Source organism: Chamaea fasciata, unplaced genomic scaffold (genome assembly GCF_029207755.1).
Source record: "Chamaea fasciata isolate MVZ Bird 193981 ecotype frontalis unplaced genomic scaffold, bChaFas1.0.hap1 SCAF_3, whole genome shotgun sequence".
Taxonomy (NCBI): Eukaryota; Metazoa; Chordata; class Aves; order Passeriformes; family Sylviidae; genus Chamaea; species Chamaea fasciata.
This window is the reverse complement of record NW_027094088.1, coordinates 68,260,487-68,284,518: the sequence shown is the minus strand read 5'-3', so window position 1 is coordinate 68,284,518 and position 24,032 is coordinate 68,260,487. Positions and strand designations below refer to the sequence as shown.

Below are 24,032 nucleotides of genomic sequence, written 5' to 3'. Positions count from 1 at the left end.
GTGATGATCCAGCAATTATATCCTTCATCTCTTCATGCTTTTTGGTACCAAATGGTATAATTCTGAAATTGATTTATGTCCTTACTGTCCTAATTTGCACTGCTCCCGTAGGGGATGCATCTCAACACGCTGGCAGCTTAAAATGAGGCAGCATGTGAAATAAAGCCAAGTGAAAATGTTACACTGTTCTTGAAGCTAAAACTGTTTCTCTAAATGAACACAAAAATTTATCTACATTTAACCTGTATCTTTTTCTTGAGCATTAAATATTCTAAATAGCCCTCTGAATTAAGACAACTGCTTCTAAGTAACAAACTACCATACATTTATGTGTTTAAGCTTAGACTGGCTTTGAGAGTTCAAGGTGAGATTTATCTCTTAAGATAAAGTAGGCAGGTACCTAATCTAGATAGTAACCTGGACCAGAAGCTAGTGGCTGGGAATGTCAGTGCTAAGCAGATGCAACCGGCTCAACTGAAAATTCCTTGAATTCATGTGGTAAGTCCTACAGGAAGAGCAGCTGCAGTTTATTCATACCAACAAAGCTCCAGCACTGCTGATACCCCCTAAAGTCACCTAAGTATTGTGTTGGTGTTGGAGGTCTAAAATCTTTAAATTGTTTAGTTCTAAATACAGGTTTCATTAGTCACCCAGAACCTTACCTGTGATGTTACATATCTCTAATGGTGTTCTGGATAGTAAACAGTAACTTGTAGTTATTCTAAGTACTTAAGACTTTTTAAAATGCCCAACAAACTGTGAAAATAAGAAATTCCAATTTGCAGCATCAAGAGAGATCCTGTTTTAACCATCTCAGTCATGACATATTAGCAGTAACCTACCTCTGAAGGGTACTGATGGACCTGGTGAAAGAGCTTGTCAAGCCACTTAATTACTTAACAGCTGTCTTGGTTAACTGGAAAGGTCCCACTTGGCTGGTGGGTAGTAAATGGGATGCCCACCTACAAAAAGGGCCACAAGGAGGATCTAGCAGCCTGACCTTGTTTCCAGGGAAAGTCATGGAGCACATGACACTGAGCACTGTCACACAGCACATACAGGACAATCAGGCCCAGCCAGCATGTGTTTGTGAAAGACCAACCTGATCTCCATCTATGGTAAGGTGACCCACTCTGTGAATGAGGGAAAGGTGGATGGTGTCCACCTGGACTTCAGTAAACTTAGATGCTGTGTCAAAACATGCTGGAGAAACTGGGTACCCTGTTGGCTGGGTAAAAAAACTGGCTGGGTCATCAGATCCGGAGAAGGGATGAGTGGTGCCACATCCAGCTGGTGGCTGGTCACCAGTGGTGTTCCCCAGGGCTCAGTGTTGTGGTTGCAAATCTGAGGGTGTTTCATTCAGTGGCAGGGAGATCTTTAAGGTTCCTTCCAATCCAAACCATTCTCTGATTCTACATTAGACTCTGGGGATGGAGGGGATGGGCAGACTGAAGGTAGCATGATTAGGGCAGGACAGAGGGTAAGGCAGATCTGTGCCCGAGCACTCTCGCATCCTTTCAACATGGGGCAGAAAGGGACATGCTGACACCAGTGCTGGTACCAAGCCACTTGAATAGGCATTAAAACGAGTGGTTTTCAATCCTAGACCTTTACTGTAGTACGTTGATGCCAAAGAGATGACACTACTCTGGTACTTATATCTGGGTGGGATGACTAGAAACAGATACTGGCTGTCAGTCTGGCTACTGCTTTGGTGGTGCAGGATAATGTGTTGGCAGAAATGTTGAAGCTTGCCAACTGGGGTAGTGTAAACTCAGATTTCCCTAGTGATAATCCCAAAAGTAATGCCACCAGTATCTAGATGCATAAGGCTTGGAAATAATGCTGAGGAAATGCTCCCAAGGTGTGGAGTTCTCCCCAAGCTTAGTATTCATTTCAACTTAGCTGTTCTATTGCTTGTTATACACTACTTATGATACTGGAGCTGCTGTTATATTTAAAAAATTTAAGCAGGCCCTAGAGAGTCTTGCTTCTGCAGCTGTCTGAAAGCCATATCTATATAAATTTTACATTCTCTATAACATGCTTAGTTCTGCCTTTGGCAACTGCTATTAATTTTAAATATATGTGTACAAGTGAAATATGTACAGTCACTTTTAGGAGCAAGACCAGACACATGAATACCATAAGCTCAGCATTTTTCATTCCTGGATTAGTCAGAATGTGAACACACATCTTTGTATAATGTAATTCTTAATGCAGGTGCTTTACCTAATCCCTAACTCTAAATTATGTCGTTTATAGCCTTCCTGTTATTTTCCCCACATCTTGTTCTAGATTATATTGATGCTCTCAGTCCATCACTCTAAATTTTTCTTAAATACTAAGATTTCAAATTAGCAGTAAAGCATCTGTCCATTTAAAGACATGGAATCACAGAATTGTTTGGGTTGTAAGGTACTTTAAAGATAAAGATATAAATCATCTGATTCCAAACCCCCTGCCATGGGCCAGACTGACTTCCACTCGACTGACTTGCTCAAGGCTCCTTCCAGCCCAGCCTTGAACACTTAAGGGATGGTTCATCCTCAGCTTCTCTGGGCAGCTTGTTCCAGTGTCTCACCACCCTCACAGTAAAGAATTTCTTCCAAATACCTAATCTACACCTTTGCTCATTCAGTTTAAAGCCATTCCCCCTTGTCCTGTCACTACATGCTCTTGTTAATAGTCTCTCCCCATTTTGCTGGCAGGCTCCCTTCAGGTACTGGAAGGCTGCAAATAGGTCACTGAAAGCCGCCTCTTCTCCAGGCAGAGAATCCAAATTTTCTCAGCCTTGCCTCATAGGAGAGGTGACACGTCACTAATCAACTTGGTGTCCCTCTTCCAGACTTGTTCCAACAGGTCCATGTCCTCCCTGTGCTGGGGCCCCAGAGCTGGATGAAGGGTTCCAGCTGGGGTCTCACCAGAACACAGCAGAGGGGCAGAATCCCCTCCCTGGCCCTGCTGTCCACCATGCTTTGGGGGCAGCCCAGGACATGTTTCGCTTCCTGGGCTGTGAGTGCCCATGGCTGGGTCATGTCCAGCCTCTCATCCACCAGCAGCCTCAAGTCCTTCTCCACAGGGCTGCTCTTGATCTGTTCATCCCCCAGCCGAGATTGATATGAGAGTTGCTTTGACACAGGAGTAGCACCTTGCACTTGTTAAACTTGCTAAGATTCCCACAGACCCATTTCTCAAGCTTGTCCAGCTTCACAGTCTAATTTTCATCTTCAATTTTATCGTCTTATTTTATAGGCAAAAGTAAGTAAGTGGTACTTGTTTTACACTATTAAAATTGCTGCACCGACAAAGCCATAGAGAGACAAGGAAAAAACAACATAGGATTGAACTGAGTTTTAAGTTGTAGGACTAAGTTTCAGCTTCCTCTCTGTGTGGACAGGAGTTACACAAATGTAACAGAACAAGACAAAATGTTCCAAATCCATTGTTCTTGCTCAGAAACTTGTAGCAATTTGATGCCTCTTCATCATCTGCTTCTTCCAGGAGAGGTGCTGGCCTCTGCCTGCCAGAGATTATTTATTGAAACACATCACATGACAGCTCCATCAACACACCAGCCACTGTAGCTTTACAGTCATCTCCAGTCCCTAAATTTGGACTTGTTTCTTTCAAAAAGGAATTTGCTAAATACCCGTCAGCTTCACCAGATCATCTTTAACAGCACTGACCTTAAAAGTTCGGAAATATTTAGCCAAATACAAGGTCAGATTTCAAATACAGAGTTAGTATCCAAGCTATAAAAAGGTAGATAAAACCAGACTCTACTTAACGAAAAGGTTATCTTTTAGCTGCTGTGATATTTTGTAGCCAGAACCCCTGACAGACTAGGCAGCAATAACACATGTATTCCATGCTATTTCAGGATGAAACTTAAAACTAACCAGAGGGCCTAAGCCCTTGAGGGCTGTTCTCTAATGGTAACCCTCTCCAAACTCTCTTCTTTTTGTTAAAGATGCTTCTCTCCTGTTTTTATTTCACGGTGCTGTTCTAAAGCTAAGATAGTGCTGTTGAATTATCTGAGAGGAGACGGAAGAATGTGTGTTTATTCAATTATTAAAGCACCCTCAATACTGTTACAGTATCCTGCAAGGCATGTATCATCAGGTCTACTCATTGTATGTTCACTTGATTAGGCTTGGAGACTTGGGCTCTTTCGAGGCTGCATTTTTCCTAAAGCCACATTATCAGCTACATTATAGGTAGGACACTCTATCCAAACCATCTCTCTCACAGTCTAGATTTACCAGTTTTAAGGGTTCTTACAGATGTGTATTTTTCAGGTAGTGCAGAAGTATTTTTTCATCTTATTTGATGATCTAATATTTAATTGTTTCTAAAATCTTATTTAGAGTGAAAATCTGATATAAAACCGAAAGTGTTGATGAAGTTGAAGTGATTTAAATAAGGACTCGATTTATTTATTCTCCAAAACTGTTGTGAAATATGGGAGGGGGCTTTGAGGAGGAGGACAGAAAAATAAGAAAATTTCTCATTCCCCTTACAGAAGGCGTATTTTCCCTAGTATGCTGTAGCAAAAGCTGGCATATATAACAGTAAGATAAAGCTGCAAAGGCTTCAGGGTGTAATTGCTGAGGCTACAGTACCTACAGCTGAAGGATACTGAGCACAAAGCTGATGGGGCTAGGAAAAGCAGTAAAGCAAACAAACAGCCAGTGTTGTAATTGTCTGTGCTCTTGATTAATATTGGTTTTAATGCTAGTATTTCATTAGTTCAGCTGTGCTGGCACTGGTTTTAGGCAGGAAATCAACTGTAAATTCATAGGGTTTAATATTCCAGTTTTAAGCATGATAAAAAGTTTAGTTGTAGTTGTACTCTGTTGTTAAGTGCCATGACATGAAAAAGCTGAACAGTTTATATTTGCGTCTTTCAGTACTTCCATTTAGTGTGCTGCTACATAGAAGAAAGATATATTTTGTGATTACCTGCTCTCTTAACATTGTAATCTCCTAAACACTTCATTCCTGAAACATTTAAACTATGCAGACCACCCAGAAGGGCTCGGCAGACAAGAAGTTTCAAACCAGTAAATTTCTCTTCAACTGCTCATGTTACTATGTCAAGCAGTTGATAGGAAATGAGCAAACTACTCGAAAAAGCTATCCGGTTTGATTTTTCACAAAGAGAATAGTCCAGAGACACACAGAAATCACATTTAAACCAGCTTTAATAAAACTGTCTTAACTCCTTTTTAAAGAACCGTAATCCTAGCTATTCTAACTGAATTTGGGTAACTGCCATCTCATTGAGCCACTGCTCAATTCCTTGTGGTAGTCAGGCCAAATAGACAAAAAATAGATGATTACAGAAACAGATGTTCAGTCCATACTGAAAATCTCAAAATATTCTGGTTTTTTCAGTTTATGTGATGGTGACTCAAGAAATTTTTACAGCCTCTGTATTCCATGTGTAATACACATTTTAGATACGAAGTAAATACACACAAAGTATATATTTTTATCTATAAATATGGAAAACTATAAATGACACCTAAAAAATAAGCAGTTCTAGACTACCATTTTTGTAGCAGTTCCTCAAGTTTTATTATTTTGGATTCCTTTATTTTCAACATGTTTAAGTCTTGTTTAAGACGCTGTAGGCACTTGGAATTATTTTGATCGCACTATCTGCAAATGTAACCAAATTGCACTCTAGCAGTGGAGCCTGAGCTCTGTGATGGGAAGTTTCTGTTGTTCTGGGAACCATACATGCCATACAACTTCTTAATGGACCTCTACCCATGCACAGAAAGATAGATTAAATGCATTCTGGGGTGAAATGGGAAGATTTTAAGTCAGGCCTTTGTGCAGATGCTGGATCATTCCTTCTACTGCCTCAGGGACCCTATTGGAATCAGAGGAATGGTTGCTTGTATGCTGAGAATAAAAATGTCATATGCGTCTGCCCCATTAAAAGGATGTTCTGTTGCCATACAAAAAAAAAAAAAAAAAAAAAAAAAAAAAAAAAAAAAAAAGCCATACACCATGCAGGATTTTACTGTACTCATAAGTAGCCTGGAACACACTTAAATCTGATGTAATCTGAAACCACACAGGAAGACAGACAACTGTCCCTATAAATGCTTTAAGGACCAAGTGGGAAGGAGACATGACCTTTAGGTCTTTATCTTGAGACTTGGGCTTTTAGTGAGTCATGAGGACTGCATGCTGGAATGGAAGTGCTTACTCTTTTCAAAATCCTGTAAACCAGTTATACACTGTGAAAATAATGGCATTTACTTCATTTCACAGAGGCCCCAGTGGCACCTAGAATGTTAGAAAAGGTGAGAAGAGGCTGAGTGCAATGATCCTTCATTGGTAGTTACCATAATATACCACAATATTATGAGGATTCTTTTGATGAGATAATCTTAAGGCTACATAAGAATAAATACATAGATATTCTAAATCAGGTCAAGAGATTTGAACTACTGACCCTGTTCTGAGTAACCAAAATGACACTGATTAAAGACACCAGTGTAAAGATTGAATAGTGTATAAGTCGAATATTTTTTGAAGTTTTTGCTGTCTCCAGCAGTGAAAATCCTCATCATAGTAGCTCTTGTTTCAATGCTGGATTAGAATTAGTTTTATAGTTCCTAAAAAAGGATGCAGTTTGGGAATTCCAAAGAAGCAGCAAAGCCAAGTAAATGAATCATTTACTGCTGGTCACTTTGTGTATCTGCTAATATGGGGGGAGAAACTGATTGGAATAGCATAGAAGAAGGAAAGAGAGAAAATTATTTGTCGCTTCTAGTCACAAATTCAGGGCTGTTGCCTGTTAATTCTGAGCTGATTAGAGAAGCTGAAGAAAAAGAGAGATGTTGGCAGTGACCACTGCTCCTGTCAGCAATGCCAGATCTGGCCATTCTGTAGCTCTTGCCAAGCACACAATCCCTTGCCCAGACTGGTCCAAAGCTGGTCTTTCCAGCAGTATCTTTCCATCTGGATTGCTCCCAAAATGAAGATGACAGAAGGGTATTTGTAATGCTTGTAATGCTTTGCCTTGCCTTTTCTGGTTTCCAGAGCAGTTCTGGCTGGATAAGCTTAAAGGAACTGAAATGGTGCCAGTTACACATCATTATGTGTTTTAACACTCTGAAAATAAGGGAGAGCGAGTCTAAGGTGTTATTTTGTAGCTTCTACAAGGGGAAAAACTCTCCTGCTTCCAAGGGACGGGGAACTCTCCTGCTTCCAAGGGCATGCTTTCCTGCACAGTGGAAGTGTACAATATTATATAACTATTACTTACATACAGAAAGTTTGGGGTTTTGCCATAATACCTTCTGAAAAATTATCATCTTCAAAAATAAAGTATTTTTGTATCTTAAAACTGGTAGCTGCTGTTTTTTTCATAAGAACATATGTATCTAAATGGCAACATAAATTTCTGTTTATCTTCTTTGCAGGGGGATTCTGAGCCCATGATAGAGATCAGTGATTGACCTTATGGCTAAGATGTTCAAGTCTGTCAATTTGATGTCATGTTCAATCCTTTAAGGAGGATAAAGCAAAAATATTGGATTAAAATACAGATATGACTGTATAAACTTATGGGCATCTTCTCTCATTTCCTATAATTTTGATGCTCAATTACAGTATGAGGACCCTGGCAGATTAAGCAGTACTTAATAGCAATCTCCTTTGAAAAAAACCTCATGTAGCACGTGTTCTGATGAATGTACTTTAGCATCAGTCACCATTCAATCAATAACATTTTATTCAGTATAAGCTACACAGAATGCAAGAACTGCAATAAAAAGTCATGAAACTAGTTACAAAAGAAGGTGTTAGAAGGTGATGCACTGGGGACCTACAAATACAACACATGCTTGTAAGAGCAGAAATAGGAACAGAAAGTTCTGAATTAATTATGTGTAGAGGGTATTTATGTGTTGCTACTGACTGTAAAAGATGATCCTTAGTGTAAACAGTGTGCCTTCAGAATCTCCAAGAAGCAAACAAAAGAGAGCAAAAAAAGTCAATGCCATCAGAATTCAATATTTTCCATTTTCATTATAGACTTATATAAACTGACTCAAGTCTATCCACCATTTGGAAATACATATGAGAAAGTATAAATTATTCTCCTTTAAGAGCAGACCTCTATGGAAAAAAAAAAAAATCACATTAGCAGTAAGTGCTGCTGAGGCATTTTCAGTCAGCTAGTAACTCCCTCCAGAGCTGCCTAGGTCCAATTTGGAATTTGAGCTGACAATTGTATCTCCCTCTCGATTGGTTGCTGGGAAAAAAACAGCTATGCTTCACTGCAAATGTAAATAATAAAGAATAGTGAGGTCTTCAAGCCTTAAAGGAAATAGATCTTTGATTTTTTAAAAAAATTGCTACCTGCTTTTCTAGGGAAAAAACAATACTACAAATTAATTTTTTTAAAGAATCTGTCCTGATAGAAGGTACTGAAAATATCACTAGCTTACTGCAAGCTAAATGAGACAACTGTATGCAGTGAGTTTTCTTACATAAAAGTGAAAATTTCATTCACAGTGGCTATAAAAGTATAGATAAACTCTTCCACACATATTTCTAACTAGCTCACAGAGACGGTCATTTCTTTGCTCTATTCATGCTTTGAGCCAGCTGGACATAAGACCAGCTTCTTTCCAGAAATCATGTGGCCACATTAGCACAGGTCTGAGCCCAAGCTAATGTATCCTGCTTCACAGCCAGCCTTAGTAACTCAGGTTCAGCAACACACAAATCATGGCTACAGCTGCTCTGCTGGCTGGCTCAGGGCACAGGCAGAGTGCCTGTCTGCACCCATCCATGTGGATGTACCCTCAGATGACCCTAGGCACTGTGTGCTGCAACAAAAGTTGGTTTTAGGAATTGGTTCTCCAATTAATTGCATTTTAATTGCATAATACAAGCTCTACTGGAAATGGAGTAATGAAATCTTACAGGAAATGGTAACGTGAGTTTTGGTCAACATCACCATGACAGTGTGGTGCCTAAGCTGGTCTATGAACTAACTTTAAAAAGCCAAACAAACAGATTCATACAAATATGAAACATTTTAAGAGATCCAGCTGTCAAGGGAAAGATTATCATGTTGCATTTCTGTCCTTGTTTTCCAAACACACTATCTATCAAACGAAAAGGTGAGTCAGGAAGGAAGGACTACTGAAAGAAGTGTCTTTCTACTGAAAGTGTCTCCCTTTCCACTTTTTCCTTGGTGTTTCTGAATGGTATTCCTTAGTCAGTGTAAAGGGTAGGTGTGCTTTGGTATAAATTCAGGTCTTTCTTCACCATTCATTACTCTTCCTTCCTCTTGAAAGTAGAGGCAAGAGATGCTGTCAGTGGGTTGGTGCACCAGCTTTGCACACAACTCCTCAAGGTTACTTTTGCAGTAGCTTAAAGTCTTAAAAGTTACTCACAATACTATTCACAGTCTTCCCACACAGAATTCCTAAAGAGCCCAGTAACAGTCTTTTCCAAGTACTGATCCCTTCACGAGTTAAAGCAGTAATTGTAGGCATACCAAATGTCATGATATGTTAAGTGACAATGGGAACTTGACAGGGATTTCCACCTCTTGGGTTTTTATCTGCTGTCATTTTTCTGCTGTAATATATTCCTGTGCTTCTCTGTACTAAACACAGTGGAGTTAAATATCTGGAATTAAAAATAAAGCTGCTAAACATGATTTATTGCTCATAAAAGGTTTCACCTTTTGGGTCTATCTCACTCACTACACTGTCTGCAGCAGTGGCCACCAAGTGAAGAACCATAACAACCAAGCTCAGTTATGTCCTTGGCCTTGGGTAGGATTTGCCCATGTTATCATTCCCAGTGGAACCCTCCTTCAAGTACTCGTCCAATCTCTCACTGAGTTTATATAAACTTTTGCCCTTACAAATTTTGGAAAGGAATGTAACAAGTTTGCCAGGTTTTGGTTTGTCATTCTGAACCAATTTTGAGAGCCTAGAACAGCCATACAGTGAGGCAGATCAATGACCGACCTAGTCAGTACCCTTGTCACCTAAATCAGCCCACGGTGAATACCTGGAAAAAGCAGCAGATCAGGCAGTACTACCATGCAAAGGTATTTCCTCATTCTTCAAGAGTTCCAGAGACAGCAGATGGTTGCAATTCACCTGCCCTTTTACTATCCTGTCATGTGTTTGCATCTCACAGTAGGCTTTCATTTTTAGACCCCCAAAAGTTTAGTACTATCATCTAACTTCCATGTCTCACTTTCCATCTTTGATTTCTAAGGGTTTTTTTTCAACAAATAATTCAGAAATGTGTCTCATACTTCAAATTTCCAGGAAAATACACTAATAATCACCTTTCATTTTGAAAACAGATAATTTTCTTCTAACCTGTATCAACAACTTACTCCTTGGCAGTTCAGTTTCTTGTAAGAGCCACAATCCACTGTAGTCTGTTATGCAAACAGATCTTTCTTTTGATGCAAGTGCATCAGCTGCTGGTACAACAAGATCACTATTTCAGAATGGCTCTTCCATAAAAACAGTTTGAAGCAGACCATGCATGATGGTGATCAAAAATCAAGTCCAGGCCAAGAAGCCTAAAATTTATGGCACCAAAGATTTTAGTCTCATGACCTCTGATCAATATGACATTTACCTACAACACTCAAGAGTACACAGACAATATTTTGTCTTTTGTTTTCTGTTTTCACAGTGTCTGATTTTCCTTATCAGGAAACGTTTGCAAACATCTTGATACTACAAGTCCTAACAAGATGTATTTGATATTTGGAATTCATTCTAACTCTGATTTGTCTCAACATCCTTCAGCAGTACAAAGGGCTCTCTTCATCTTCTCTCCACAGTTTATACCTGGTGTTTATTCTACTTCCCTCCAGTGTCTCATATGCACAGTATCACGCTATCCCAATTTAAACTAACTTTTCTTATTCTCCTATTCTGGGAGGTTTGGGTATTTATGAAGCAATAGATTGTTAGTAATTATAGAGATACACACACAGAGGTAACTGAATCAGTGCATCCTTCTGTTGGTTGTACAACTGGTCTTATTTATTGAGCTACCCCACTCTCTCCTGCCTCTCTTTGGGCACTTCTGTCCTTCTTCGGAGACACAGAATGCCTTTATGATTTTACCCACACAATAAGAACTAAACCAGCTCATTTTTTTTAACTGAAAAAGCAACATTCTTACACCTTGTAGTAATATCACAGTAAGCAAAAACAATATATATAGTATTGACCCTCAGGCTTCAGCAATATAATTCTTACTTTTTATACTGTTAGAAACATTTTCTGCAGGTCAGAGGGCATAATTACACAAGCACTAAACTATCAGGAATTCTAAATTGCTGCCAAGTTACACTTCAATAAAAGCCTACTGAATCAAGACACTGATGTTTCTGATGCAGATTGATTAATAACTAATTTTTATTTCCTGCACTGAAAACCACTCTGGCAATTCTTGGCGTGTGTAAAAATTGCTTTTAGCAGCACCTCACTAACAAACAAAAGATGTTCATGTAGATGGAAACCAAAACACAATTCAATAAAAAATATTTCACTTCAATAAAAAATAAGCCATGGGAACATTGATCAAAATCAGTGAATAAATATGAAAGAGAAACAACTTTCTGATTTTACATAATTGTATGCAAAAAAAAAAAAAAAAATCCAAGGGTCATTTATATCAGTTTGTTTAAAATACATTTCCTGTGAGGAAAAACTGAGAGATTTGAGGCTGTTCAGCCTGGAAAAGAGCGTTCCAGAGGTACCTTTGAGCAGCATTCCAGTACATAAAGGAGACTGCAAGAGAGCTGAAGAGGGACTTCTTACAAGAGTGTGAATGGGGGGAATGGCTTCAAACTGAAAGAGGGCAAGTTTAGATTAGATATTAGGAAGAAATTCTTTATTGTGAGGGTGGTTAGGCACTGGAGCAGGTTGTCCAGAGAAGTTATAGATGCACAATCCTTGGAGTGTTCAGGGCCAGGCTGGATGGAGCTCTGAGCAAGTCAGTTTAGTGCAAGGTGTCCCTGCCCATGGCAAGGGGGTTGGAACCAGGGAATCTTTAAGGTCCCTTCCAACCCAAGCCATTCTCTGATTCAGTGAAATACAGACAGGCCAGCTGGGATTATATAAGAGCTTGGCCCTGAATAATAATTATTCCTGGTGAATTTTGAAGTCAAGGGCTTTCAGCTGCTTTCAACTCAACAGGAGTAAGAATTTTCATCCTGGGTATCTCAAATAACTGATGCCAGATTATCTGAGGTCCTGTAAAAGATCCCAAACTTTGACATTTCATAAATTAGCAAGTCAGCTCTATAGATAGACAACCCCTTTCTGATCCAGCTGGATAACAAGTAATTTAATTTACTACCTGTTACCACCTGCTTCAGAAGATTGTCACCTGCCAAGTTTTACTGAGAGGGATTCCTGTTTTAGAACTCCATGAAGGACACTGCAGCAGTTGTCAGCTTTGCCACACCACTCTCCTCCTGATCTATCACTCACAGGCATGAAGATGCATCCCTTCCGCATGAGGATACAGCACCAAGTTTCTACAGGATGTTCCCAAGGAAGAAGCATTTTAAGCTCTGAGATGACTGCATGCAGGAGGCAGCATTCATTACTTTTAACAGCCAAGATCTTTTTCCCTAAGGAAGACCAGGCAAAGTGTATCTCTTGGAGAACTTTTGCAGGAGCCCCATAGAATAAGGCCCTGGAGGGAAGAGGGAACCCAGGAAACAAGTGTAGAAAGTCAGGAAAAAAATGGCAGGAGACCTCTGTGGGTGAACAAGGAGCACCTCCCAACTCAAACACAGAAAGGAAGCATAGAGAAGGTGGAATCAAGGACAGGTAACCTGTGAGGAATACAGAGACATTGTTCAGGTATGCAGGGATGAGCTTCCGGAAGTTAAAGCCCAGCTGGAACTGAAGCTGGTGATGTGTTGGGAAAGGTGATACAGGGAAAGCCTACAAATATGATTTCCTGACAAGAAATACTGAAAACATAAAACCTGTGAGTGAAATAGAAATGAAAGCTAGCTTTGAGATGTAGGCATGGCAGGCAGGAAGACAGCAATTCCTGCGATTGGTGATGGGTTGGGTGATAACAAACAAAGGGTCTCGAGGGAGTAGCCCCCCAAGGTATCAGGGAAAAGGTAGATAAGAAAAAGTAGTCTTTAGAGTTTAGAATACAGAATGATATGGTAATATAGCAGTTCTCATAGGCTGTATGCAAAGTCTGTAGGTTTTGTATCTCGCGCCGGTTGGTCACTGTAAAGTAGAATATTCAACACAAAAGGATATATACTGTATTGTAACGAGGTCCTTTCTCTCTTGCTCTTGCTTTTACCTCTTATCCTTCTCTCTTGCATACCCTACTCTTACCTTCCCCTCTTACCTCACCTCGCTCACCTCCCTTACCCCTGCCACCTCTCTTACCCTGCTCTCACCTCTTAGTTCTTACCTCTTGTCTCTCTCTCACTCTCCTTGGGACTTCCCTTCAGCCGAGGCTGGTGGCTGTAGGCAGGCCCTTTTACCCCCGACCCTTGCAATAAAACCACGTGTTTCTACAAGTGTCTCAGGTTTGCAGAGTTCCCTCTCCCTACTGTCCACGTCCACGGATGTTCCTGCAGTGACGGATGTCAAAAAAACCAAGAAGTGCTTCCTTAGGGGACAAACTAAAGACTGGGAAAAACGTGAGCCCACTGCCCCCCCTCCCCTTCCTACTACACAATCTCACTCCATTACTTTAGACTAGGCACAATGAACAGAACCAGCTCTGTATCCCTTACTGTACCTACCCCTCTTTGCTTTGTCTAATAGAATTCCTAGGATTTCCTTAAGGAGTTTAAGGAGTTCTGGAAAAGACAAAGGTACCTTTACAAAGGAAATAAGCAGGTGGGGGGTTTGTGGGGTTTTTTTTGGCTTGCAAATTCCTAACTGAAGAGGCTCAGCAATGTAGCTGCAGAGAAATGGAAATCATCTTCTGTAATATTATCAGCAAATTACCTTTGTCCTGGGGCTGTTTTACCTTTTGCAACCCCAGCTACAGCCAGAAACACACACTAGTCTCTTACAAGCTTTCTCCTGCATCTCTCTGCACCTTACAATGCTGTATTAAGGCATTTAGATGTTTCACATGGTAGCATTTTACTGAGAGTCTCTTCTGACATCCACAGGCAATCACCTTTTGTCACATCATTGCTTTTAGTTACATTTTCAACTGAAAACAAGAGTAGGAGGTACAATGCCCTTCTCCCAAGGCTGTCAATTCAGCAAATAGCACAGATACAAAGATTAAAATATAAGTCATGTGTGTATACTTGCACGAATATGATCTATTATAATTTTTTGAATGCTAAATCCTAAGGTTTTTTCACTACATAATACAAAAGGCTTTCAACCAGAGACACTCACAATCTAAACAGACAGAAAAAACCCACAAGAGTTTAAACTAAGGCTCTTATCTTACTCTGTGCTTATCCAAGCATTTAACCTTTTACTTAGATAGACTAGTCCCAGGGCCTCACAAAGAAAGTAATATGTTCAGCAAGGAATGGAGAAAGGGCACTTCCCTTCTGCAAAAGGATTGAGAAGGAATTTGAAACATGAAGATAAAAATCAAAATAAAATGGAAAAATGAGACAAAGCAGTAAGGCAGAATTTGTTCATTATGTGTTTCAGTGAACTTTCTCTGATTTCCTGTAACGTACCTTAGCTGCAACAATCTTTATTTGCTAAATAGATAGTCCAAGCCTCTAATCTATGAACTTCCACAGCTAAAATTTGCAAACTACATGGCCCAAAATAAAATATAAATTAACATGCTTAAATTGGAGGTGACCCCACGGAAACCAGTGCAACCATATTGTGTACATAGATCTCAAATACGAGCATTTATTTTAAATTGACCATTTAGTTCTCACTGACTCAGAATTACGTAAGTGCCACCAAGGAACTAGCCTCTGGCAGCACGCACACATAAATCTTTTCAAGCACTGACAGGACTGTTAGCTGAGGCCTCAGAAACCCAAAATCTTGAGTCCTCAAGATGTGTATTTCCATATTTATCTCATCAAGCAGTTCAATCTCGCTGCCAGACTCCGGGGACAGTCTCTTTTAAGAGATGAGTTGTCAAAAAACTCCTGCCGGGATAGGAAAGAGCAAGGTAAACCTCTAATGCCCATGGCAAATTTAGCCTGACAAGGCAGTAATCTCTGCTAAAATACCTTTGGCACTAATGCACCAAAAATTTCCCGTCGTCCAACTGCACGCCCTGAATCACGATAAACTGGGAGACTGAGATGACCCCGGATCCTACACAACACTTGGGCTGATTTAAAAGCAAATAAATGTACTCGCTCCTTCACAGCAGTTCATGCCAGTTCTGTGATTTACACAGGCTGATCTGGCACACATTTACATTCCTGTAAGGGCTTTCTGTAGTTCTAAACTGGATCACTTCACCTCCCCCCAGCTATAAAAAGAGAATGATGGTGTTCATGCAACATTACAGAGGCACTGTCAGTTATGACAATTAATTAAAAGAAAATAAATATTCGGAGTAGAGAGTTGATTCTGCTTTATTGAGGTAGAGTTGTTTTTTTTTTTTAAACAACAAAAAAATTATCTAAAGTGAGGAAGTCCTGGTGCAAAAACTAAAGCTAAATACAATGACACAAAATGTTATTTTAAAATATCTGATAATCAACACTTGTAGTATACAAAACATCTGTTCTACAGCTTTTATTCCCTGCAGTCAAAATTGAAGCCTTTGCAATTTGCCTGGTGAAAAGGTAACATGACCCAGCATCTTTTTCTATATTTAGAACAAATCCAGATTTATAGGCTGTTTTTGCCACAGCAGTATGCAATATTCCAAAACAAGCTCTAAGAAAAAGTAATTAAAAATGTGAAGCTTCACAGAAAATGAGATAAAGCCTAAAGCCAAAGAAAAACCCTGCTAAACTTATTGGATATTATTAAGATCCATAATTTTTCTAGGAAATTGAGAAATGCATTAGATCACACCTATCTGGACATAAACACTTGATATGGTACAATGCTGACATTTATGTCTACCTTATGAAGTTAAGAAGTTAAGAAAATTTCCAGCAATTTCTCTTGCAAACAGATTTTATTTAACATTTTTATAATGACTTCAACACAACGAGTAGGAAGACACCTTTGTTACAAAATAAGGAATACGGTATATGGGAAAAAACCTGGGAAAATTACAAAATCAGTGTAAGACTTAGAATTATGGAGTGCAATCTGGTAGCAAAATGTGGAACATGCAAAATTTTCACAAGAAAGGATGTTCTTTAATGTTTGATCTTTGTATACCTTCAACCTAATCAACAAGAAGGAAGATTTAGTCTGTGAAACAGAGAGCAGCCCACAAGCTCTAAGTGATGTCCAGGTGTGAGAAAGACAAATTACTGGTTGGTGGAATTGCCTTGTTAAGCTTTAGGGCCTGACAGGTTTCAGTGAGTCCACACCTAGAAGGAGGTTAACAAAGCTGGGGAGAAGGATTTACCACTGACAGCAGACACAAAGAATGAACAATTTATGGGACACAAGGACATTGGGCAGAACCCCCAAGATAAGGAAGGAACTTATAAACCTTACCCAACAACTGTGCTGAATCAGCTCTGCCTGGGTAAAAGGTAATTCTGCAGGGGGAGATCCCGACCACCAGCTCACGGATCATTGACCCAAAAACCCATCAGCCCAAAAGAAGAGAAACACCATGGCACTGATTAGCATGAGAAGTGAGAGAATCATTAACCACTAGAAGATAGAACACAATACGAGAACTATGAAACTTGTAGCCATTGAACACTAATTCGTGTTTGCTGAAATGTATAAATAGTAAAAAGTGTTGATAGCTGTTCAGCTCGATTCATGGAATTCCACTGGGCACCCAGGCTTGCAGAACTCTGAAATAAAATAGTCAATGTCTCTCTCACGTGTGTAATTATTGGCTTATGTTGTTATTATCGTTGCACACTGGGAAACAAATCCCATTTTTGTGGACAACAAGCTGCACTTATAAATTAAAACGTTCTCTCAGAAACCCCGGCCAGAAGGATGTATTTGATGGGGTGCCTTTGAACCTGTCAAGATAACTAGAAAGCACCATGCAAAGGACACGAGCGGTAGAAACTAACTGCATATTTTATTATCTAATAAAAGCCTTCTAAACTAATGGTCTGTACCAGAAGCAGGACATTATTTGTGTTAATAATAAGATATGTCTGGTAGCCCTTTATTTTTTTGGGGGGAAAAAAAAGAAAAGGAAAAAAAAAAGTGGGGGAAGGATGGTACTTTAGGGATTCCCATTTTCCAGCATCGCACGCGAGATGCACGAACACCTCACGGAGCGCTGGGGAGCGCCGGGCAGCGGCCCGTGTCCCCGTGTCCCCGTGTCCCCGTGTCTCGGCACCGAGCGGGGCCCGGCGCGGCCCTGAGGGAGCGGCGGGGCGGGGCCGCTCCGCTCTAAGATGGCGGCGCGGGCCCCACGTGGTGCGCGCCGAGGCGGGCGCGGGGCGGGCGCTGGCGACATGGCGGCGGCGGGCAGCGAGAGCGGGAGGAGCGACGGAGCGGAGGAGGACGAGGTGGAGGTTGGTGGACGCCGACACCGGGGCGCTCCCCAGCTCCGGGGGAAGGGTCCGGCCCCCGGCGGGGCGTGGCTCGGCCCCGCTCCGCCCGGCCGGCCGGCGGGGCAGGCAGGGAGAGGGGCCGGTCACGGAGCCACGCATTTCCCTGGGGCCGGCGGGTTTGTCCGTCCCCACAGCGGTCCCCACCCCGGAGCTGTGTGGTTCTGCCTGTTCTTTCTCGGGCTTTCTGGGAACCGGCGTGGTCGGAGAGCGGACTTCCAGTTTCTGTTGCTTCCTATCGCCATAAAATCGCAGAATCAGAGGAGGGTTTGGGTTGCAAAGGCCTTTAAAAATCATCTGATTCCAACCCTCTGTCATGGGCAGGGACACCTTCCACTGCACCAGATTGCTTAAAGCCTCATCCAGCCTGGTCTTAAACACTTCCAGGGATGGGACATCCACAGGTTCTCTGGGCAACCTGTTCCAGTGCCACACCCCCCCAGTAAAAAAAAAAAAAAAAAAAAAAAAAAAAAAAAAAAAAAAAAAAAAAAATTAATAAAAAAGTCAATATCTCATCTAAATCCACTCTCGTTTTTAATCTGCCACCTTTTGTCCTGTCGCTACAGGCCCTTGTAAAAAGTCCCTCTCCAGCTCTCTTGCAGACCCTCTTTAGCTACTGGAAGGTGCTGTAGGGTGTCCCCAGAGACATGTTGGTGCTCATTTTTCAAGGGTGAAAAAAGTGCTCCACCCTTGCTCGCTAGGAAGAAAAAGCTGAGAAATTTGGGTGTGAAACAGGGGTCTTAGGGAGTAATGGGTTGCTGCATTTCCCTGGGTACTACAAGAGTTCTGTCTCTTGACAAAATGCAGCATCAAGTCCAATTTGGGGTCCATTTATCCTAAAAGGTTGTTTCTTTGTATGCTGTTCTTATTGGTGTAGATTGCTTTCGGAGGGGTCTTCCCCCCCCCCCCCCCCCCCGAGTTCTGTTATATCTGTTATAGCTGTGCATTATCAACTTTTCTTGTAGGAGCAACTGGTCATGGTCGAGCTATCAGGAATTATTGATTCAGACTTCTTAGAAAAATGTGAAAACAAGTGCAAGATTTTGGTGAGTGATTACAGCACAATAGGAAAGGGGTAAGTTATTATGGATGTGAACAAGGGAGTGAGGCTGCTTCTAAATTTCTTGTCATTGATAACATTAGATCAAATCTTTGATAGAGAATTATGTGTGGTGTGCTTGGCTGCATGTTGTGGGCTCTCTTTCAGAAACAGTATAAAGTCTTTGAATATATTATTGTGTAAATATAAGGAAACTTTTTCAAAAGTTTATCTAAGCTTGGGCCAGTACCTGCCCTGATTTCAAGTTCTACATTTGTTTTTTTTTGTTGTTGTTGTTGGTTTTTGTTTGTTTTTTGCTTTTTGTTTTTGTGGGTTTTTTAAATTAGGTATTTCACACTTAAAAAAAATGTTAATCACACTTCTTCAAATAACTGGAATACAGCAGACAGGTAAAGCAAAGTATTTAAGATTTGCGCTGTATTTACAGTGGGGTTTTTCGCAGTTGTTTCCTGGCAAGTTCAAGTATTGTAAAAGATAACTGGTATTAAGCATTTGGTAAACAGTTTTTGATGTTTGCCTCACTGTAAGATTTTTGTAGGAATCTGGTTTCCCTGTCCTTCATTTTGATCACTTTGAATCACTTTATCTGTATAGGACAGATTTTATTTGCCCTTCAAAACCTATGTAGACTATGAGAACTCTATGGATACAAGTACTATTGATTTGCAAATACTTTCTGAAAACAGACCTTTATTATAGGCTGAAAAGATGCAAGAGAACATCTGAGTGTGCCACTGATCACAATGTATGTGAGTGGTAAAGTCAATTCTGAATGTCTCAGAAATAGAAATACAATCAAAATTCATAAAATATTCATCTTTGGATGGATGTGCTTTTATAAGCAGGTTTCTTTCCTTGATCTGACCTAATTATCTTGAAATTTGTTACATGTATCATTCATACTGATAGCTGAAGGGCTACAGATTACAGCTTCGGTACTGCTGGTGGGATTCTTTTAAATGTTGTGCTTTGAGATTCCCTTGTAATGTTACTAGTAAAAGGTTAAAGTATCCATACTGTGTCCTACTTGTATCCACGTCTACTTGCATTCACTTCATAGAGCAGGCATTCCTTGAGACTTTTCTCAAGGGACAAGTGATGTTAAAACCTTAATTAAAGAGTCTGCTCATTATTACTCTGTTTAGCAAGTTTTCTGTGATGCTGGTCACATAAGGGGAAGACAGTCTCCAAGTCTGCATAGTCCACAAAGGAATGCAAATCAGCCAAAGAAATAAAACTTTGAATGTAAAACCCCCATAATGCTATTGCTTAGTACTGATGTGTTCTTGTTTTTATTTATTTCTTGTAGAAGAAAAAAAAAACCCCACAAAAATATGTTCTATATTTAGAACATATACACATTTACACAGCTTAGTGTTATTGGTGTTCTTAATTTATGCAGGAAAAAAGAGAATCCCAGAGCTTAAATCTTGTTGATCTTGTAGTTTTGAAACACAGAAGTATCTAAGAGGAAAATTGCACAAATTCATATTAACCTGTGTGATAATCTGTATTTTATGCAATTTACCACATAATGCCTTATCTTCAAAACTTTTAGCATGTGCTTGTCTTCATGTCCTGAATAATTCTGATGTTCAGTATTCAAAGTCATTTTGTCTCAATTAGTGTGTTCTGTTCAGACACTGATTTTTATCAAAATGCAGTATATAGGTATATCTTATATAAGAAAAATGGGATGCTGGCTTGTGTATTTGGAAAACTTGTGCTCTAGAGGAAGGGAGTGAACTGATAGAAGTACTTCCTTACTCTTCCACTCCTTGTTTAAAAAAAAATAAAGTAGAAAGAATTTCCACTGCTTCACAATATAGACATACTAATCACAGAAGCTTCTGTGACCCTGCAGTGGCACTTCTGGTGTTGATGTAATGCCTTATGGTGGACTTCTTCACCCTGTGTGTTTTCCAATTTGAAAGCTATTCCACTTTCTAGAACTTGCGTTAATTGAAGCTTAGAAAAAAACATAATCTTCATGCAAACGCTTACATTTTTGTTAATTTGAAATGGAGCTTACATTAATTTCCTAGAGGATTTAACAGCACTTTAATTTATATAGACCATTGGCTGCAGTTTGATCTAAATTTATTGTAATATACTAGAGCATTTTCTATACATTTCTATACTAGGTTTTTTATGATTACTAAAAGAGTATTATCTGGTATTTTTTTGTATTTAGTATACTTAAAGGGACATGTGTGATGAGGAATTGATATAATCTGGATTCTGCTATGTCTGTCTTTGCTGGTCTTACAGTGAGAAATTCACCTGGGCTAATACAGACCTGACATTATGCAATTTTATCCTTCTTTACATAGGGAATAGAGACAGAGAAGCCCATTTTACAAGTGGACAGATATGTATTTGCAGGAGAATATGAAGGTAGGAAAACTTAGGTGAATACAATCTCTCCCTTTTCTCATGACCCAAAGACCTTTCTTAACATCAGGTGGTTTTATTGCAATTGGTCCTGTGAGACGCTGAAGTTGTGAGTGGTTGTATAACACCATGTAGAGCAGCGGCAGTCTTGAGTTCACTGCTAAATTAACCATGCATTTTTTCCAGGAATGTATGTCTGGAAGCTGACTCTGGGGTGCACCAGCTGGTATTACTGCAGACAAAAATGTGGGGTATAAAATACCTTAAAGTGCTGTTGTCTCCTGTGTAAGCAGGACTGACACGTTGCACAATCTGTAGTTGTCTCATTTGCTCTATGGTGACAAGATTGGTTTGGAAGAAAATGGTCTGGGATCCTCCCTTGTAGTGACTTCCAATGACCATGATACTCCTGCCTGTTCCATTATCTGCAGCTGATATAAATTAGTCTCTAAAACTTTCTCACTTTGTTTTTCATAGATACCTTGGGAACCTGTGTGGTTTTTGAAGAAAACACAGAGCAAGGTAATTGTTGTGATCTGATGTTCTTTTTGTTTCAGTAGCTGGGGAGGTTAAAAATACGTGTCTTGTTTCAATTGCTGGTGGAATTCACTGTAACAATTGGGGTTTGGGTATTGTTTTTTCTCTGCTATTCTTAGTAGATGCAGAAGGCAACCAAAAAGTTCAGCTGAAATACAAGTGCCACACAGTGAAGAAGTTGAACATGACACGGACCCTTCTGACAGAAAAGAAGGAAGGGGAAGAGAATGTTGGTGAGTGATTCTGCTTTTATGCATGTGAACATGAGTGGATTATGCTTGGGACCATCAGCCTTTATTAAGTTCAAGAGCATGAAGGAAGTTAAAGGAACTTTCTTCTTTAGGCGCCATATGTGTATATTTAAATTTAAAAAATTAAATACATTTGTGACTAGTGCTGCCTCCAAAATGGCTAGTAGGAGATTACTACAAGGAAGTGTAAGAGCAGGGCAAACATGCTAATGCTCCCTGGCATGTTCTTCTGTCATCTAGAAGTTTTAAAATCAGAGGTTCTGTTTGGTAGTTCTTTGTTGATTTTTTTTTCCTACTTCCATCATTTTTTCTAATGACTTTCTCAGTCTCTGTAATTGCTGAATTATAACTTACTGAATTTACTGAATTAACAGTTGAATAGAAATGAATTTAAATTACTTGCAAAGATGTAACTAGAAGACCATTTATATTGATTTTCATTCTGTAGGCAGAACTCGGGGTTCACATGTTTGCTTTATTTATTTTTTTTGTACAAAAGTCAGTACTTTAACATAGTCAAATGCTGAGTATTCTACTACATATAGCAGTATTCATTAGACCTGTCCTACTGCTTTTAGCTGCTTTTTTCACTCAAGTCAGTGTTACTGCTTCATATTTTAAGAATATATAGCCATTTTACCTTAAATATGAGCAGTCAGCTGGACACTGGCCATAGGAAATGAAATGTCATCTAGAATCTAACCAAACATCAGCATTCTTATCAACACCACATACCATTTCTCTCTATGGAATTATTTATGTAATATTGAACTGAAACTATTATTGTGATGGTATAGGTAATATTAAATTGAGACCAGAGAGTATTTTGCTTAATACACAGGCCTTTTTTTATTGTGGAGCAGCAATACTGGTAAGTACTGAAAACCACTTTGCTTCTGTATCATGACAGGAATTTAACTTGTGCATACAAAGTAACCACAACATCTTGTGAAGTGACAACAAGTAATGAGTAAAAATCAAAATGGGAGTCGAATCCCATCTCTGTTTGAGGTTGGTTTCAACCCGTTGTTCCAATTTGTTACACTTGAGTTAAAGAGAGTGCAAGAACTTGTGTCCTCTGTTGTGATTACCTGTTGCCAGAAGGTCTAATATTTAGGTGGACAAATATTCTATTCTCCTCATTGCATTTGTGAAATATTTTCTCTGCATTTTGATTTACGTTTAAGTTATTTTAAGAGCCTAAGGGTGGCATCAGACACCTAAATACAACAGGAACTGCCATACTGGATCAGAGGAAAGATCTTTTTAGTTCTGCATTGTATTTTCTGACTATGAAAAGTAGGAAATGGGTTTGTGAAAAGTATTAGGAGAGGGACATGGACATCTTATTCTAAGTGGTTCTTTTACTTAGATCTTGCTCAGGCTCAGCCTTAATAATAGTGAACTTTAAGAAAAAAACTGCTGTTAACTCCTTTTGTCACTAATAGAATTATCCTTCTTTACATCAGGTGGAGTAGAGTGGTTGCAGATCAAGGACAGAGACTTTTCCTACAGCAGGCCTAATATGATTTGCAGTTTTCTGCCTGAAAAGGATGATTCTGAGGAGTCAGCTCAGGCCCAAGATAAATTGACTGAAGAGTCAGAGGGAGAGGTGAGTGGTAAAGGAACTTCTAACATGAACTGTGACCTGGAAAAGCAGCACACATTGGAAATAGATGCCCCTATTCCTCTGCCTGGCAGCTCTGCTTCTGGGGCAGAGGAATCTCCTTCTGGAAATGCTGCCTTAGAGGATGTACCTCCATGATAGTAACTCTGATCTTTTCAGGATTTCTTCATGGAATTAATGGGCCAACTTTTATAGGCCATGACATGGTTTCCACCTTATCTGAAAATTGAATAGTAGGAAAACAGACATTATGTTCTTGTGCATTGCTTTTGTGTTTGAATTGTAGTGGGAAGGGCTTAAGTGTTTTTTAAAATTACTGACTGGAAATGTATGTATCCCTACCTCAAAACTGAACAAGTGGAAATGGTTACATAATTAAAAGAAAGTCCTACCTTAGAAAAATGTTGATGTATTGTAAAGTCTGAAACATTTTGTAAAAAGAAAGAAACAATGTTGTTTAAAATAAAGTCCTGAATTTTTCAACTA

The 24,032-nt window shown here is 39.7% G+C and overlaps 1 protein-coding gene across 3 annotated transcripts; it reads left to right on the top strand.

Annotated features, from left to right (window-relative positions):
* The first annotated feature begins 17,560 nt into the window (after window positions 1-17,560).
* Window positions 17,561-24,032, top strand: GTF3C6 (general transcription factor IIIC subunit 6). Of its 3 annotated transcripts, none has more exons than XM_066179412.1 (6): window positions 17,561-17,641; window positions 18,643-18,723; window positions 21,071-21,134; window positions 21,609-21,653; window positions 21,791-21,901; window positions 23,389-24,032. In XM_066179412.1, the coding sequence occupies exons 1-6, from the start codon at window positions 17,582-17,584 to the stop codon at window positions 23,682-23,684; spliced, it is 657 nt and encodes a 218-aa protein (XP_066035509.1). In that variant the 5' UTR covers window positions 17,561-17,581; the 3' UTR covers window positions 23,685-24,032. The 3 variants fall into 3 exon arrangements, with proteins under 3 accessions (XP_066035509.1, XP_066035508.1, XP_066035510.1); XM_066179411.1 differs by having other exon boundaries at window positions 21,788-21,901; XM_066179413.1 differs by lacking the exon at window positions 17,561-17,641 and adding an exon at window positions 17,678-18,520 and having other exon boundaries at window positions 21,788-21,901.